The sequence below is a fragment of the Stegostoma tigrinum genome, chromosome X (genome assembly GCF_030684315.1).
Source record: "Stegostoma tigrinum isolate sSteTig4 chromosome X, sSteTig4.hap1, whole genome shotgun sequence".
NCBI lineage: Eukaryota > Metazoa > Chordata > Chondrichthyes > Orectolobiformes > Stegostomatidae > Stegostoma > Stegostoma tigrinum.
Window position 1 is genome coordinate 15,071,040 of NC_081404.1, and position 18,373 is coordinate 15,089,412.

At 46.8% G+C, this 18,373-nt stretch overlaps 1 protein-coding gene across 5 annotated transcripts in view; it reads left to right on the forward strand.

The window, feature by feature from the left end:
- Positions 1-18,373, forward strand: part of asic1b (acid-sensing (proton-gated) ion channel 1b) — a 743,124-nt gene that overhangs the window by 683,141 nt on the left and 41,610 nt on the right. For all 5 annotated transcript variants that reach the window (XM_048523587.2, XM_059643391.1, XM_048523585.2 and 2 more), the window contains one exon: positions 6,845-6,998. In XM_048523587.2, the coding sequence (XP_048379544.1) occupies positions 6,845-6,998 (154 nt within the window). The remainder of the gene's footprint in view (positions 1-6,844; positions 6,999-18,373) is intronic.

Consider the following 18,373-nt stretch of genomic DNA (forward strand, 5'->3'; position numbering starts at 1 on the left):
ACACAGTGACAAGGTACTGTGTGGAAGTAGCAAAGTGTACAGCTGCAGCAGCAGAATGCATTATCGTCGCAAAGTATAACATTCCATTTACAATTAGATGCTTGGCTACAGAGCTACAGTACAATGCAACAGATAAGCAGAATGCAATCATATAAGACAGCAGTAAGTATTATAAGGACTGTTACACTGTACAAAGCAGCGGCAACAAGGTGCAATGCAGGTATGGAACTGTGCAATGCAGCAGCAAGACAGAAAACAGCAAGATGGAATGCAACAGCAGCAAGATGCACTGAAAAAACATTAACAGTCCCTGTGAACTGCAATACAATGTCCAACATGGCAGTGGAGTCAATAACAGAGCAGCAGCGTGCAATCTCGCACAAAGAGGATGCAGCAATATGCAACACAATACGCGCACCAGCAACAAGCTACAATGCCCAGGACAGAGTTCACCGGCCTTTTCAAACGCATAAGTGATGATTAAGTACAGCGGCCTAGCAAAACGTGCAAGTTTTAAAAGTTTAATGCAGTGTCCACTTAAACTTACCATTGCAACCGCAAGTACACATGCTGAAAGCTAGCTCATTAGTGGGATTTCTGACTTGCTTTAGTTGCAACTATGTATTTGTAATTTGGGTTGAGTTTTATAATTCTCCTTTCCCCTCTGAATCCCCCTTGCAACACATCCAAAAGGGCATCCTCAAAGTCTGGAAATAGACTCACCGTCATAGAACTTCTGGTGCAGCACAGAAGGAAGGTTGAATGACCCAGTTTTCTGGCACAAGATGGACATTGCATTGCACTGACCAGACTGATGGGAAAGGTGCCGGCAGAACGGTGATAGCCTTCGGGATTGGTGCCAGGATGCTATCAGGAAACAGAAATCTATGGGCGGTTCAGTGTTCCAAATTCCAGCCTTTAAGGTGGTCCTTTGTGTTTTTGTAGTATGTATATTGCACGTCTCAATGATTTGCTTTCAGGAGGAATGTGTATGGCAGATTGTAGCTTCATAAGAGATCAGAAGAAGCTCACATGCATTGTACGTCTCAATTTTCAGAAGGTCTTTGTCCTCCTAGGCTTGTCAGGAAGGAGCTGGAGACTGGGAGCAAGCAAGTGGCTTGGATTTGATCTCCCTCTCCAAGATTGGTGTAAGGGTAGGTGATAGACTCATTGAAGTGACCTCCAAAGAGCAGTGTGACAGTGATATCCATTATTGCCCATCCTATTTGACATCTTCATCAATGGTGGATTGGATGTCATTGTAAGGGGCCATTTTAGAGTATCCTTCGTGTTTCAGAAGGAATTCTTCCAACTGTTGGTGGTAGACCTGCCTTTGTATGCAGAGTTATGGCTGTGATTGACTCAACTGGGATCTCCAAAGTTGCCCCAATTGTTGACCCCTGTTTGTACCAGTCCCTAAGCTCTGGCCTAGAACCTACAACCTAGCCTTGTGGGATCATCATGAGAAGAAGTGAAGGGACCTCTGGTTTTTTTGATACTTTGCTGAAAAGTGATGATATATGTAGGTAGGATAAGCTTGTGGCATAACTCACTCAGAGATAGTAGGAACTGCCGATGCTTGAGTCTGAGATAACGCAGTGTGGAGCTGGAGGAACACAGCAGGCCGGGCAGCATCAGAGGATCGGGAAAGTTGACGTTTCGGGTCGGGACCCTTCTTCAGAAATTTCTGAAGAAGGGTCCTGACCCAAAATGTCAGCCTTCCTGATCCTCTGATGCTGCCCGGCCTGCTGTGTTTCTCCAGCTCCACACCTTGTCATCTTAAGCTTGTGGCATGTAAAGTGAGGTTTCCAAGGCATGCTTTGAGAGGAATTGTGACAGAAAAGGGGCAACAGCTGTAGGGAGGGAAAGCTTTGCTGTATGCTGAGCTAGCCCCAACATCCCAGAAGAGAAGTCTCATGCTGCCCAGGAGAGTAACAGCAATCTGCCCGCAGTATTTATGGAAAGCTGTACTGCTCAACGTGCAGGTCACGGGCACTTCTTGTTGCCTGTCCTCGACAGGGAGCTGAAACCCTTGTGTTGTCTATTAGCCAACTAGTGAGCAACTTCATGGGGGTGATGGGTACAGCCATGATGTAGGTGAGGCCTCTGTGGGACTAGGGGCTGACGTTCACCAGCCTCAGATTCAACTAACCCTATAAAGTCAAAACCTCCACTGGCCTAATTATTTGTGTCCTGTTCAGTCAAACTGTGTGGGCTTGGCTGACTAAACACCGACAAAGCCCACATGGAGACCAGAATGCCTTTTGGCAATGAGTAGCCTACCGCAAACCTGTTGCCAGCCTATCTGGGCTTAGCTATAGGGAGGATGTTATCAAGCTGGAGTGGCTACAGAAGAGATTTACCAGGATGTTACCGAGTATGGAAGATTTCAGTCGTAAAGAATGGCTGGATCGGCTGGGACGATTTTCACTGGAGCATAGGAGGTTGAGAGATGCCCTTACACAGGCTTATAAAATCAAAATGCATACAGATAGAGTTAATGGCAGGTGCCTTTTCCCTAGGGTGGGGGATTTCAAGATGAGGGATGCATTTTTAGAGTGAGAGGAGAGAGGTTTAAAAAGACATGAGTGTAACTTTTTCACACAGGGGGTGGTTCATGTGTGGAATGAATTTCCAGAGGAAGTGGTGGATGTGGGTACAATTATAATGTTTAAAAGACATTTAGATAAGTACATGAATAGGAAAGGTTTGGAGGGATATGGGCCAGGAGCAAGTGGGTGGGACTAGTTTAGTTTGGGATTATGGTCAGCATGGACTGGTTGGACCGAAGGGTCTGTTTCCGTGCTGTATCACTCTATGACTCTGAAAAGGTTGTTCGAGAGTATGTACTGAGTATTGAGTAAAGAGAAACTCTATGAATGGAGGAACAAAAAATCAGAGAGGGAAGAGAGAATGAGCGAAGGATGAGATGGGGAATGAAAATGATAGGGTTGATGGAATTTATTATTTTTACTCATTCATGGGATGTGGCATCACCAGCTAGACCAACATTTATTGCACATTCATAATTGTCCAGAGGGCAGTCAACTGCGTTGCTGTGGGTCTGGAGTTACATGTAGACTAGACCAGGTAAGTGTGGTAGATTTCCTTCCCGAAAGGACATTAGTGAACCAGTTAGGTTTTCACAGCAATCAATGGTGATTATGTTAAACAAGCTTTATTATCCCAGATTTTTATTGAGTTCAAACTTCTACCATGGCTGGATTTGAGCCTGTGTCCCTCGAACACCAGCTTGGGGGATACTCAGCAGTACTAGTCAAGTGACATCATCACTGCATTACTACCTCCCCTAGTGTAAGTGATAGAGAGAGAGAGAATTTTTCTCTTTGATTAGCTAGACAGCTAATTCATGATCAGGTTTCTGTCTGTAAATTGGAAAGGGTTATGGAAGGATTATGAGCTTGGGAGAATATAGGTCCCTTACACAGGGCTATTGCTGAAGACTTGAGGGCAGCCTCCACATGGATGGGGTGACACTCTCAATTTTCTCAAAGTTATACAGGTCAGAGCGGAAGTTCAGTTGCTTGTGCTTTAGTGACTGATCCTTTGTTAAGCTTATTCTGTACCTCTCCCACTGGGACTGAATGCATGGTCAGGCACGTACATGAGCAATTCAGACTCAGAGATTGTGTGCAAGCTCATGAGGTATCAGTGATGCACTCCTGCATTGCTGCAGTTGAACATGCCAGGCAATTGGCTAATGAGCCCCAGATACCACGTTCTTCCGACAACTAATTACGATGCATACAGAGTGAGTCAGCCAGCCAAAGTGCTTTTACATCAGAAGGGGAAAGGAACAAACTGCAGTCTGCCCAGCAAAATTAATGCTTTTAAATTTCCCAGAAGGAGCTGCCCTCTGTGGGTGGCACCAGCTACAGCACCATGCGTACAATGTGTTTATCTGCTTTCAGCCAGTTGGCAGTCAAACAGAAAAAGAAATCTGCTGACATAAAGCAGCCAGAATGGTCCCGTTGCAACTGCGAGAATGTGGTAAAGTGAAAACAGCAGCTCACTCGGAGGTGTGAGTGCGTAGAATAAGAAATGGTGCTGCATCATTTTTGGGGCCGTCTTTTATTGGAAAGCTGGAATGGAATGATGGCATAATGTAGGAAAGAGGCACGTGGAGTTTGCTTTGGTGTCGCTCTCCTTGCAAATCTGAAAATATCTCATTTTACTTCCAGATGCTCGTGGTTGACCTTTGTGCTACAGCTTACATCACCGCAGGAGCTTGTGATTATAAAGCAACGTGATTGTTAGCATCTCTCTGAAGCTTTCCATGGAGAGAGCACACGTTCTCTTTTTCTCACTAAACAAATGAAGGAAAGAGAAAGCCTTGATTTGAAAGTTATGGATTTTCACGAGTTGAATGTACATCAGTTCTAGGGTAGCATTTTGACAATGTGTTAGCATCAGTGGCATTGGCCTCTTGGCAATACTGCATTCTGGCTGCTGGAAGTGGCTGAATTCCTAATGGCAGAGGTCAAGTGTACAGCCTTCAAGAAGCATTGTGTTGGGCAAATCTTTATGCAGCGCATTCTTTCTTTCACAACAATGTCATGACCTAAGTTGGTATAAATTTATTGTCACGTTTTCGCTCACTGCATCAACAATTGTTGCCTGAGCAAATCTTTATTAAGGCAATGACCCTTTAAAAGAGGAATTAAACCTTCAGCGCCAAACCCGTTCCATTATTTAGCTGTCTCTGCGCTGATTGTTATTCCTCAATTACTTATTTTGGCCACGTGTATGTTCACATACATTTTTAAAAATAAGAATTACTGGTGAATCTAATGGTAATTTAACTTCTTCTTCCTGTTTGCATGGACACTGTATGAGCCAGAATGCTATCACAGCAAACAAGGTTTGTCTATGGTGACCCCAGTTACCCAGAATTCTTTGCAGGTAAAACCAAGATGGTGGTTAGCTCCTTTCAATAAAGGGCGCTCTGCTCTATGGGTAAATTAACGAGACACAAAAATTCAAGCCAAAAAAAATTTGCTGTAATGTATTTCTTATCGATCTTGCTGTTAAATGAAGCAGGGATTGTAATGTTTAATTATTATGTCTATGCATTTATGTTTGAGGTTTACCAACTTTAAGCTGAAAACTGTACACAGAAGGTTAAAATTCTTCCCAAATGACAGTACCCTTGAGGGCATTGTGTCACAGAAAGGAGGAAGGCCCCAGATTTGATTTCCAGTCTCATCACATCTCGGTTGGGAGACGATTTTGTGCATTTGTGAACCTCCAAGAGGAAAAATCAGCCCACTCCCCTTGATTGCTGCGCTGCAATTCCTACTGCAAGTTGCATGTGTGTTGATATTGGGGGGTGAGAATGGGATTGGATTTGTTTGATGTCCCCTTCACCCTGATCAGATAGTCAGCGAACATATCTGTGAAGAATGGTCCACTTGAGCATGATGCCAAATGTCAGTGCATTGTACCCCACTATACCCTAGTAAGTGCCCAGCACCAGCAGAGGAGAAAGTTGGAGGAAAACTAATTTGAAAAATAATGAGGTACTGATAAATGTGAGCATTTGTTAATTTAAGAAAAACTTAGCATTTTTTAAAAGTGTGGGTATTACATTGTGCAGAAGTGGACCAGTGTCTGCTTTATTGCTATGGTGAATTACTGAACTTGAAACTCATGATGTCTAACAGGTTGCTTCCAAGGTAAATTCAACAAGACGATTTCAGTCTCGGTGTAGTTGCTGTGCTCCACTCTGTTTGCTGTGCCACATGTGATTTTGAACATGGCATTGCTTTAATAATATAACAAAATATCTGAATGAGCACATAATCAACATTGTCTGTTTAATAAGGGGTCTGAGTGGTGCACGGGGTTAAAATATTGTCCTTTCACCTCAGATGTTTGGGCTCAATCCAGCTTCAATTTGGTGTGCAGTTCCATAAAAGTCTAGTTCCTGCCCTCGCAAGATTACAGAAGTTGAGTTAACATGCTCCCGATATCAGGCTTTTCATTCATGAAGGAAGGTTAAAGAAGTTAGTTTCTTTGCAAAGTGGGTGTCTTGAAAATAACGTCTGTCAACATTTTGAACAATAAATGCCAGGGGGTGGGGGGGGGGGGGGCGCGTGGGTGGCTAACAGAGTCTATCTAGGCAATTATTACCCCATGCCAAAGTGTTCAAATGCCACCAAACACAGTTACAAATAGAAGTCTGAGAGGAAATCGTTTAGACGTTCCATTGAAAAGAGGAATGGTTCAGCATCAGAGGATGGGTAAAATGGATCCAAGGGATCACAGGATGTTGTTCCAGAGAGATATTGGGAAATATGTGGCTAAGAATTCCCTCGGGTAGCTGTCAAATTTGCCTGCACCTTCAGCATTTAGTGAAGGCTTCACTCTCCTAAAACCTCCCTCCTGCGAACAGGTTTGTGTGAGCATCCCTGGTTGTTTAGCTCTCCATTAGAATGATTCTGGTTTTCATCTCATTTGGTCTCATCTTTAATGCATTTTGTGAGCAAAATTACAGATATGTTTGAACAAGTAACATAAGCCCCTACGAAAAGGTTGGGTCAGTGTGGTTAGAAAAAGGGACACAGGCTGTTACACTTAATGGTCTTTTGTCTGCTGCAGGAAGCTTTATTTTCTGCACTTAACTTTAAACAGCCACAGTCCAACTATTAGTGAACTACAGTCTATAACACAGGAGCATGGCAAACACAGTTCCAATTAATACCAGCCCAGCCGTGCGACAGGGAAGGCACAAAAGTACAATGCATTAGCTCAGCGCACCATCAATCGCCCCTCTTAATAGCAAGCAATTGCCAATACAATTGTGTCACTACTATTTGAACAGAGTTCTTGGTGGAGAAGGACAGTTCATATTGCACATGTGAGACGCCATGCAACATGACTCGCTATGGTAAGGAGCTGTCCATGGTAAAAATTCCCAGCAAGGCTTCAGCCAAATACCTGGCCAAAAAGTACAACAAATCCGAAGATTACATTGGGTGAGTACCTCTGCTATAACCGTTTTTTATTTATCATTTGTGTCACAATATTGCCATGAATAAAGAGGCAGTGTCTTTGTCACCAGGGCAACAGTTTAGCATGCCTCACGTCAAATGTGATGCAGTCACGTTCTCCTTGATATGCAGTGAAGTTTCAACATGGATTGTGTTGTTGCTGCTTGTTTGGTCCTACTGTGTCTAGGGCATTGAGAATGTTCTAGTTAATATTACCAAAAGTATCATAGGATCCCTCCAGTGTGGAAACAGGCCATTCAGCCCAACAAGTCCATACCGCCCCTCCAAAGAGCAAGTCACCCAGACCCATTCCCCGATCCCTGCATTTCCCATGTCTAATCTGCACATCCATGAACACTGTGGGCAATTTAGCACAGTCAGTCCATCTAACCTGCACATCTTTGGACTGTGGGAGGAAACTGGAGCACCCGGAGGAAACCCACGCAGACACGGGGAGAATGTGCAAACTGCACACAGCCAGTTGCCTGAGGGTGGGATCAGACCTGGGTCCCTGGCGCTGTGAGGCAGCAGTGCTAGCCACTGAGCCACCATGCCACCCTAAATCCTTTGTGAGAATGCCCAGCTCACTCAGTTGGCCTCAGTACTGTTAATAACAGTTTTCTCTGTCAATGCCTTGCCTTTGCTTTGCCTTGTTTGTAGAATCCTTTCATAGTTCTGTTCCCAGCTCACTGACTACAGTCAGCTCCGCTTTCAAAATGAATTGCACTGCTGTAGTCACTGACAGCATATCCTTAGCTCTTGTGTATTCCCTAGTGACATGCCAAGCTCTTGGCAAAATCGACTTCAAGAATGGAATTGGTTCCATATGTCATCAAACTTTGCCTCTCTACCACCCAGTGCTTAACTCTACAACTCTTACTATGGTTTCTGACAGCATGCCTACCATTAAGTGATGGACGAGTCCAGTTAAACATTGGCTAGATGGAATCCTTTGCTGCTTTCCCTGCAGAGACTCTGCACTGTAACTCTTTTGATACCAATGCCATGCTTGACTGTTTCCACTGAACCCAAATGGGCACAACCTCAATGCCCGGCTCAACCCAGAGTTGACCTTCAACGTTCGCACCCAATCCATCGCTGAAACTAGCTGTTTCCACTTCCACAATGTGGGAGCACATAACTCCCCTTCCTCATCCCCACTGCCAATGAAACCCTCAAAAACTTCTCAAAACTCACTATTGAAACCCCCACTCATGCACGTGTGACCTCCTGGCTTTCCCAACTACCCTTGTCCTCTTGAACCCCTGAGCACCACTACACACAAACTCTAATTCCTCCCAAACTCCACCGTCTATGTCATATCTCACAAGAAGTCCCTCTTACCCTACCCTGACTCACCTCTTCTAAATTATTATCTCCGAGCCTGTAGATTTCAAAACTCCACCCTCAGTTACCAATTTTGTCCCACGTCTTGAACTCCCTCTGATCTCAACATCGCAGCTCATGCGCTGCACTGTCATGAATCTTGACGATTATGTAGTTCCTCCTCACATGCCAACCCTCTTCCCATTCATTCAAATAGTGTCACACCATTCAGCCAACACAAATCCTGCGTCATAGAATCCCTACAGTGTGGAAGCAGGCCATTTAACCTGTGAAATGCACACCAAGCCTCCAAGGAGCAGCCTCCCAGGCTCACCCCGCACCCCCACCCAACCCTGCACTTCCCACGGCTAATCCACTGAGTCTGCACACCCCTGGGTAAGCCACCTAACCTGAACATGTTTGGACTTTGGGGAAAAAACTGGAGCATCTGGAGGAAATCCACGCAGAATGTGCAAACTCCACACAGACAGTCGGCCCAGGGTGGAATCAAACCTGGGTCCCTGGCGCCGTGAGGGGCAACCGTGCTAACCACTGAGCCGTCATGCCACCCCATCTTTCTTGCGGTTCCTGCTTCAGGGTTTTCTCTGCCCTCTTCTTTAGGCAACCAATGCTAAAGACGCTTGGCAAGTGGAAATGTTTTCGAACATGTTGAATGTTTTGGGGGAAAAATGGTGCGGCATTTCATCATGTGAACAAAATTATGTGGCTGGGGTAAAATAAAAATGGGCACTGAGTTCATTTGGTGCCAGGGTTTAACCAGTAATGTGACTGACTGATGTACACACAATGTCGGTTTGTGTTTTTAGATTCTTTGCGAACACAACTGATTTGCATTTACAGTCTGATTTAGCGCGGTAGGAGACATTCAGAAAAGAACAGCTTGGCAACACGGGCATCACTGCCAAAGTTGATTGCCCCCACAAGTGCCATGAGCCACAGCAACGGTGGGGAGGGGGGCAGGACTTTGAAATGAAGGGTGTGGGCAACTGAAAATTCCAATGCAGCATTCTCAATGGGGAGAGTGGGGATGCACAGTTGGGATGAGCAATTACAGAACTAAATCCAGCTGGCCGCTTTTCACTGTCAGCCCACTCCTGCTCCTGGTTACACCAGATCAGTGTAGTACAGTTCAAATTATAAAAATGTGACAGTGCCTCGCAGGAAGTGCTATCATACACCATGTGAGACAGGTATTAAAGCAGACAAAGTCGGTCTTAATGAGTTTCACAGAAGAGGAAGAGAGGACATTTTGGTGTTCAGAGCCCAGACAGCCCCCAGCAAGTCAGGTAAGCACCAAAACAAAAAGCAAAGATGCTGGAAAATCTGAAACAAAACCAGAAATAGCTGGTGAGATTCAGCAGATCTGGTTGTATTTGTGGAGAGACGAAAACAGAGCCAGTGTTCCAGTGACCCTTCTTCAGAACAGTCCTGACCATTAACTCTGCTTTCTCCCCACAGATCGTGCCAGACCTGCTGAGTTTCGCCAGCTCTTTCTGTTTTTGTCCCAGTACTGAGGCGATGGAAGGCAGGATTGCTCAAGGGACCAGAAGTGAACAAGAGCAGTGACCTTAGAGACTTGTAGTGCTGGAGGAGGTTACAGGAAGAGAGAAAGGAAGTGAGCGATTTGAAAATATGGATGACATTTTTAAAACTCACCAACTTGCATGTTGACAAACATAATGTCATGTTCCAACCTGTTCAGATAAGTGACAAAAAACCACTGGCGCAGGTGGGCCTCCTGTCCCAGTGGATCCTGCACAAACTGTGTAATGATAATCAGTACTGACTTGACCTACACTTGGTATGGTACCATCAACAGCCAATGCAGATTCCAACTATCCCTGAAAATCATGTTTCTTCCTTCTCTATTTTTCCATCTGCAACTGTTTGCTACTTGGAGATGAAGAAAATCAGTATTAGCTAACAGGAAGTCCAGTCCACAAACCCCAGTACAGACTTGATGGGCCAAAGCGCCTCTTCTGTACTGGGCAATCTATGATTCTCTAAACCCCAGCTACAATGTAGATTAGACCCTAACTAAGCCTCCATCAACAGGGGTGTTTTGATTGACTGGTTAGAAAGTACTGATGCTTGTAAGCTATACCAGCGAAGGACGAAGTGCTTTTGTTAATTGTTACTTATTGCTCAAATGTGCTTGGTGGGCCTTTTGTGACAGAAAGATGTGCTGTTTAACACATATGGCCTTATAATGGGCATCACCCATTGTGCTTCAGTGCCCCGCTCTCAGGAATCCTTGCCAAGCTTTTGACTGAGGTTGGGAAATCGGCTGGTGATCTCGAGGATGTGACGAAATTCTTGGGGCAGTCCTGAGCACCACCCTGAAGCAGCATTGCTCCTGCTGCAGCGGGATCCCCGAGCGCGGCGAAGACAAGGGACCTTTTCCACAACGGAGCGGAGGTTGGCAGGGAGCAGCGAAAGGGTTCTCCTTTAACAGGAGTGCAATCAAAAGCAAACCCACCTCCTCTGACGACAGCAACCTACTTATACAGCCCCCTTGACCATCCCAAAGTACTTGACTAAGCCACTTGAGGCAATATTGGGCCAAGTGACCAAGAACTTGGACCAAAGATGTAGATTTTGAGAAAGCCTGCTAAAGGGGAGAAGTGTCTTAAAGTCGGGGTGGGGGGAAGCGAGGAGGAGAGCTTTAAGCAGGGAATTTTCAGCACAGGTAAAGCCACCAATACCACATCAAGGGATGCTCAAGAGATCAGAATGAGCGCAGTACAGCAATCTCTGAGGGACATGGGCCTGGGGGAAGAGAACACAGATAGGGAGCCATGGAGGGATTTGGAAGAGAGGATGAAAATTTAAACATGAAGATGCTGCCTGACTAGGAGCCAATGTGGGTCAGCGAGCACAGGGGAGAGAGGAGGCTTGCTGTGATTTAAGACACAAGCAACAGAGTCTGAGGTGACCTCAAGTTTAAAGAGGCTGCAGTATGGGAGAGCGGCCAGAAGTGTGTAGGAACGGTCGAGTCTGCAGGCCATGAAGGTGAGGGTTTCAGAAAAACTGGGACAGGGGTGAAGCCAGGTAACGTAATAGACCGCTCATTCAGGTGGGGATATTTAAAAGTGGGCTCAAGTCCTCAGGGGGCTGAAATGAACAAAAGCTCAGACACATGCCGTGATGGAATCTTTCACCCTGGTGTCTAATTCCAGCAGCAGGCATGGAAACGAGTGCCAGTTAGGCTCGGAACGGCTCTATTTCTCTCCGTAGATCACACGCTCCCCAGCTCATCGCATATGCACGCTGACAGAACGCTGTCACCCCAGCCAATCCCTCCTGGGGTCAAAGGTCTGGATGCCACATTTGGAGAGCAGCCAGGCAGACACAGCAAGCCAGGAGCCTGCCCCCTCCTCTGCAGCCAACACCGGGAGAGACGCCAGTGACACTTCGCCGGGAAAGACAGGAGGCGCTATCACACACTCGGATGGGAGTAGGGGGCCATCATGCAGTGTAACTGTGCCAGTGCAGTGGAATGCCACATGGGCCGATTGCACCGCTCTGAATAGGTGCATGGAAAGGCTGACAGCCACCTCTTGCTGCCATTGCTTTGCCAGTTGCAGCTGCTAAGCGCTTCCTGGGGAGGGCTGGGCAAGGCTGCATGTGCTCTTGGCACCCCTTGGCCTGGCACTCATTGGTTTTCTTTGTTTGCCTGCAGGAGAGGAACACCCAGAGCTGGCATTCACACCCGCGGGTGCACGTTCTCAGTTAGGCTCCGGGTCACAGTTTGGTGAGCACCTCACTGTGACTGGTCCACAGCCAATGGCGGGAGTTAGGCCGGAGTGTGCTGACACGCGAGAGGACTGCAGGAAACCCAGCTGTCTGCTCAGCTGCACACAGTCAGCAAGGCCTTGCCTCTCCATTAGAGCTGCAGGCAACCAGGCCAGGAGCCACTGCAGCGAAAGGTGGGGGCAGGCTGCCCAGGTTCTGTCTCTCGTTGCAGCTCTGAGCTATCAGTTTGCTGCCTTTGCAACCCCCTCCCCAAGTCTAGCTGGACACCCTGGTTACTGAGACGCACTCGGACTGATGCCCCAGAGCTGTAGCCATGGATACAGGCAGGCCGTAAGGCACTTGGACAGCCTTGTAGGTATCCCTGAGGAGGCAGGGAGGTGCCAGTGACCACCCACAGAGAGGAGAGCCACCAGGCAAGCAGCCCATGGAGTCGGGGGGGGGACACTGCAGGGGTGCCCTGCCACCTGGCCTCCCCTCTGCCCATCAGGTCCCGGTCTGAGGAGAGAGTGTAGGAGGCTCTGCGCAGGCCAGGACCTTCTGAGTCCTGAACCCTTGATAGAGATGCCCATCAAAGTGACTTCAAACAGCAGAGTGTAACAGACAGCAAGCTACCTTCCTCCCAATAATACTCTGCTTAACTAATACGGAGTGATACTTATGGAAAGGAAAGATCCAGGGCTATGAGATAATAAGGGAGCAAGGTGGTGAGGTTAGAAGATGAGCCACAATTTCAGAGAATTAGTGGAGCACGCTCGGGGGCTCTATTCTTGCTTCTATTGGCTTGCAGGAACCAAGACTCATAATCTAATCATGCTCCCCGCCCCCCGCCGCGTCCTAGTGTTGTGTGAGTACTGCTGTGCACAATGGTGCAAAGGCTGTGTCTTCATATGTGGCTTGACGCATGAAAGTGGATGTACGAGCAGCAGAGCTGAAGTAAAACAGGATAGTTTTGGCATTGAGGACAGAATGTAAGTGGAAAAATAAAACCACTCAATGGCGTCTGCCCCAAATAGGAACCAGCACCTCCCAGCAGTTATTTAAAACGCACAACTGTAAGACATAAGTGTTGCTAGCTCAATAAAAACTGAAAGAACTGCGGCTGCTGTAAATCAGGAACAAAAACAAAGTTGCTGGCAAAGCTCAGCAGGTCTGGCAGCATCTGCGGAGGAGAAATCAGAGTTAACGTTTCGGGTCCGGTGACCCTTCCTCAGTTCTGAGTTAACGTGTCGGGTCTGGACACCCTCAGTTCTGAGGAAGGGCGTCCAGACCCGACACATTAACTCTGTTTTTTCCTTCACGGATGCTGCCAGAGCTGGTGTTGCTAGCTCGCTCGGCCTGGACTCTTTTTGCTTTTTGATTGCCATGGGTCCACCTCGTCTCACCATCGCTCTGACTTCTTAATGTCCATTCACAACGTCATGAACCCCTGTTATCAACACCAGTGTCTCTTTCCTTCTCAGAGGATGTATCCCAGTCCTTCCTCCCTTCCTCCGTCAAGACATGCCCCTCCCCCCCAAACTGGCTTCTCTCCCTCTCCTTTGCAGCATGATGTTGTGGAGGGTGCAGGCTTAAAATTCTACCCAATGAATCCTGAGGAGTTGGGAATGAGAGCTTCTCTCCATTTGGGCGATGAGCCACATTTCGCACATAGAGTAGTGCTACCCATTGTAAAGGTAGCACTCGCTAGCTGAAGCCAGCTGTATTGCATTGTGCTGTTGTCGTTCTCTGTGCACACTTCTGGGTCGCAGAATAGGACCAACTATGGGCCAGCACCAGTAGCGCTATCAGTGGCAGTCACGGGAGCAGTGCCCTGCCCACCTTCCTGGCATCCAGCAGAGATTTGGAGCATCCCGCTGAGAGTTTCTACTTAGCGTTCCATGTGGACCATTCGCAAAGACAGCCAGCCTTGCAGCACCTTCCACCTGACTGTTTACTGTTCCCTTTTGCAGCAGTTCAATGTGATGCCCAAAGCAAAGGTCAGCTCCTTCAAGCGGCGAGATATATAGGAGCCGTTGGCCCTCAGCTGAGAACTAGGGCTCTTAATGGTCAGGTTTTCGGAGTGTTCCAACAATGCTTCACATTGAGAGCCTCACCTCTTCGAACAACAGAGGTCCTGGTGGAGCTCACAGTGGACCAGCAGGAAGGGAGGAGTTAGTGAAAGGAAGGTAGCGACTTTGAAGAGGACAGGAAGCTAGGCATGGCATGTTGGCAGGAAGCTGGGAGAGGGCATCACAGCCACATGCTTTTCTGGCTGAGCTGCTGGTGTTGAAAGGCCTTTTTCTCATTGCCTAAAGACAGACTTCATGATTTTTTCCTACTTCTTAACACTACTTGTCGCTCTTTCTAAACATGCTTGACAATAAAAGCACAGTTCGCAGCATTTAACAATTGGATGTGTTATGAGTGATCTATTGATAGCGTCCACACATGTGTATCTCTGAGGGATGCACATGACTTCTGTCCTCCTCACAGATGCTGACCAGCACCTGAGAGCCATTTATCCCTGCACAGCTAGTGCATCACAAACTTCGAGTTAAAGGACTGGAAATTGAGGAATCCTATTCCCTATCAACCCTGAACTCTGTCTCACTGAACATCTCCTCACCAGTCCGTGGCTGTTCTTGCCCTTGGCTTTTGGAAAGCTCCACTTGACACTGTCTCCTGTGTTCGGTCAGATTCCGAAGCACAATGGCCCACCCCGCTATATCTCAACAGCCCTGATCTCTGCACTGTTGGGGCAAGTTCTGCTTCCTGCTGCCCCAACCTAAAACGCTGCTCCCGATGCCAGTGCTTCACATTCCTGATTTGAATTTAAATTCCACCAATTTCCAGGGTGGAATTTGAACCCAGGCCTTCGGAGCATTAGCTTCACACGTTATAATAAACTGCGAAGCTGGATGGACACAGCAGGCCAAGCAGCATCTCAGGAGCACAAAAGTTGACATTTCGGGCCAAGACCCTTCATCAGAAATCAGAAAATGATGTAAGGTCTAGGCCCGAAACGTCAGCTTTTGTGCTCCTGAGATGCTGCTTGGCCTGCTGTGTTCATCCAGCTCCACACTTTGTTATCTCGGATTCTCCAGCATCTGCAATTCCCATTATCTCTCTCAGCTTCTTGCGTTGGTTGCCCTGATGCCAGCCTTCCTCCCACCTTGTCCTTCTATGGCAGGGTCTGGCAAACCTTCTCCCCCACTCGGGCTTCATTTCGAGCTCGAAAGTAGTCACGATGCCTCACTTAAGGGCAAGGTGGGACAGGCAGATGTGTAAGAGTGGGATGGGGACATGTGAGAGGAGGGCTTTATGAAGCAATTTCATTGTTTTTTTTTCTCGTTTAAAGTCGCACAATCCTGCCATTTCGACTGCCGCAGGAGCTAGGCCTAGAGGTTCCATCACTAAGGTAACACCCACGATTTGAACCAAAAAAGCTAGGGTTTAAAGCTGCCTCGCAGTTGGTCCTTACTGCCTCAGAGCTTCCAAAATGGCCGCTGAGAGTCAGGGCCCCCACTTTGGTAAACCCTGTGAACAAAGGGACTTAACTCTGCTGCTGTCCACCCAATTCTATTCTGTCAAGAAAGACAGAAGTAAGTGTTATTGATGCGGCTTGGCCACTGTGTCTCAATTTGGTCTTACGTCAAGCTGCAACTTTTCTCACATATTTCACAACATGTACGGGACAAGATACCCTTTCGAAGAAGCAGTATTATTTGTGGTACCTTCAAACAAATACATGGCTGCCAGTCCAGGGTTAAGCAGTGCTTAAGACCTAATATTGTCAACCTTTCACACCGTCACATTGAGGACTGCGAGTTGGCCTCACAGCCAGGGCTGCAACCTTTCTGCATTGTCCTAGTGCCTCTCCTCAAGTCTTTGCCGTGTTGTCAGGGCTTCTGAGCCAGCACTGTTATGCTCAGCAATCATTGTCCACGCAGACTGACCCAGAATTTTGACCTCTGCGCAAAAGGGTTCGTTGCACATGCCCGGCCTGTCATTGTGAAGGATTGTGAGACCTGGCTTGGTCAGTTTGGAGTTCCTCATTGCATAGCTGCAATTTCATCCAGTTTGAAAGAAATGATGATTAACCAGTTCAAACCTGCTTGAGGGGTGCAAAAGTGCATAGCAATATTCTCTCCTTGGCCAGTTTTTGATGGTTCACATGATTCGACAGTCAGGCATTGGCTAGGCAAGGGCAAAAGAGCTGAATTATGGGCACTGTACTTTAGAAAGGATGTCAAGCTCTTGGACAAAGTGCAGAAGAGAAACTGGGATGTTCTCCTTTGAGCAGAGAAGGCTAAGAGAGAACTTGTAATCAAATTCATCAATTAGGTTGAGTAGATATGAAAAAACTGTACTGGCCGTAAAGTAGATAACCAAAGGACACAGATTGTTGAAAGTACCAGCGATGACATTGGTGCGGAGGGGAAGAAATATACAATGGACGAGGATTCAATTGTATGTCAACAACAAATGGATAACATTGGATTACAAGGACAACTTTACAAGGCTATTGAGAAAGAGAAGATGGTTAATTGGATGGTTCTCCCAAAGAGCTGCATCGATATGATGGGCAGAATGGCCACCCTTCATCCTGTAATTCCATTCTTAGGTGCATTCATGTGCTGGTTAGACAAATTGTACCCACATAGAAACAAATGAACTTTAATCTTTATTTCAATGGGACAAAAATACATTGGGTAGAGTCTGAACCTCAGGGCATGACTCCTGTTTCACCAGTTTTCCTCATGTTCACCTTGGCTTGTCTCATCTTAGAGTTAGGAGGCCATGGATTCAAAGCCCACTCAAGGTTTAGAGCACAAAATCTCAGCTGGCTCTTCAGTGAGAAGTGTCAGTGAAGCCATCTTCTGGATATGATGTTAACCTGAGACCCTTTTTGCCTCTTCCAGTGAATGTTCAAGGCCATTCAGAGTCATTCAAAGAAAATCAGGGCTGAATGCCAATGTCCTGGCCCGAATTCCAACCACTACCCAACCTCACCAAAAACGAAATTACCATTCATTTCTTAAATGCTGTGTTCCTTGCACTATGCCGCAGACTATACTTCCTCCACTTCGTGGACTCTAAAGCACCTTGGTGTGGACTGACTTTGTGAGAGGTGCAGTGTAAATACAGTTTTGCTCTTTCGTTATTTATGCCTCTGCTTGCGCAATTTGTGAGTGAGATTCCCTCATGATCCCAAAAGTCTTGCTTCCCGGTCACGTTCCTTCCCTTCTCTCTGCGGTGCGTCGACTTGCTGAGGCACAGGTGCCACTGGCACTTCTTGGCTTCTTTCCTGTTGCTGTCTGTGATCCAGCTGCACACAAAATAGCCGCCAGTTTTAGCAACGAAGCCAAGCCGCTGCATTTCAAGGCAGTGGATCACACAGGAAACCAATACTGTGGCATCTGACTAGCCACCTCAGGTAGATTTTAGCTGTCTCGTTGCAGCTATTGTGACATTCCATGTAGGACGAGGCGCAAATCACGAAACCTCTCCGTGCAAAGCTGCAATGCAGAACTGTGCAGTTGCAGACTCAGTGCTGCTTCACCTCATTGGCTAAATTTGATACTTGCTAGGTGGTTTTACGTGCAGTCAAACCAGATCTACACCTTACCTTGAGGTAGTTCTGTCTCTAAGTATAGAGATCTACAAAGTCTAATGGTCTAGCCTGGTGGAGGAAACCCACTTCCTGGTCCAACTAGACGAGGCTCTTCTAATGAGCAAAACGTTTATTAGACGTTTGCAATTAGCTACAGGTTAGGTTGACATTTTAGGCATTGTGATGAAGACTTTGAGAAAGGCCGGATGTTAACCCTCTCTCCTTCCTAAGATCCGAAGCTGTTCTGCTCACAAGTCCATCTGACATCATCATTGTAGTAATGCTTAAGGCACTCCTCAGTATTAACTCAATCAGACCCTTCCGCAACATTGGGTCACCACATACACTCATTTTCTTCTCATTCGCTTTTGGGATGTGGGCATCGTTGGCTAGGCCCAGCATTTATTGCCCATCCCTAATTGCCCAGAAGGCAATTAACAATCATCTACTTTGCCCTGGCTCACCAAGTCACATTTAGGCCAGACCTGGAAAAGATGTCAGATTCCCTTTGCTGAAGGCCATTAATGACCCAGATGGGTTTTTACAATGATCGACAGTGGTTACATGGTCACCATGAGGCCATGCTCCTTGTTATTGCAGATTTTTATTGAATTTAAATGTCAGCCAATTGGTAGGATTCAAACCTAGGTCCCTGAAGCATTAC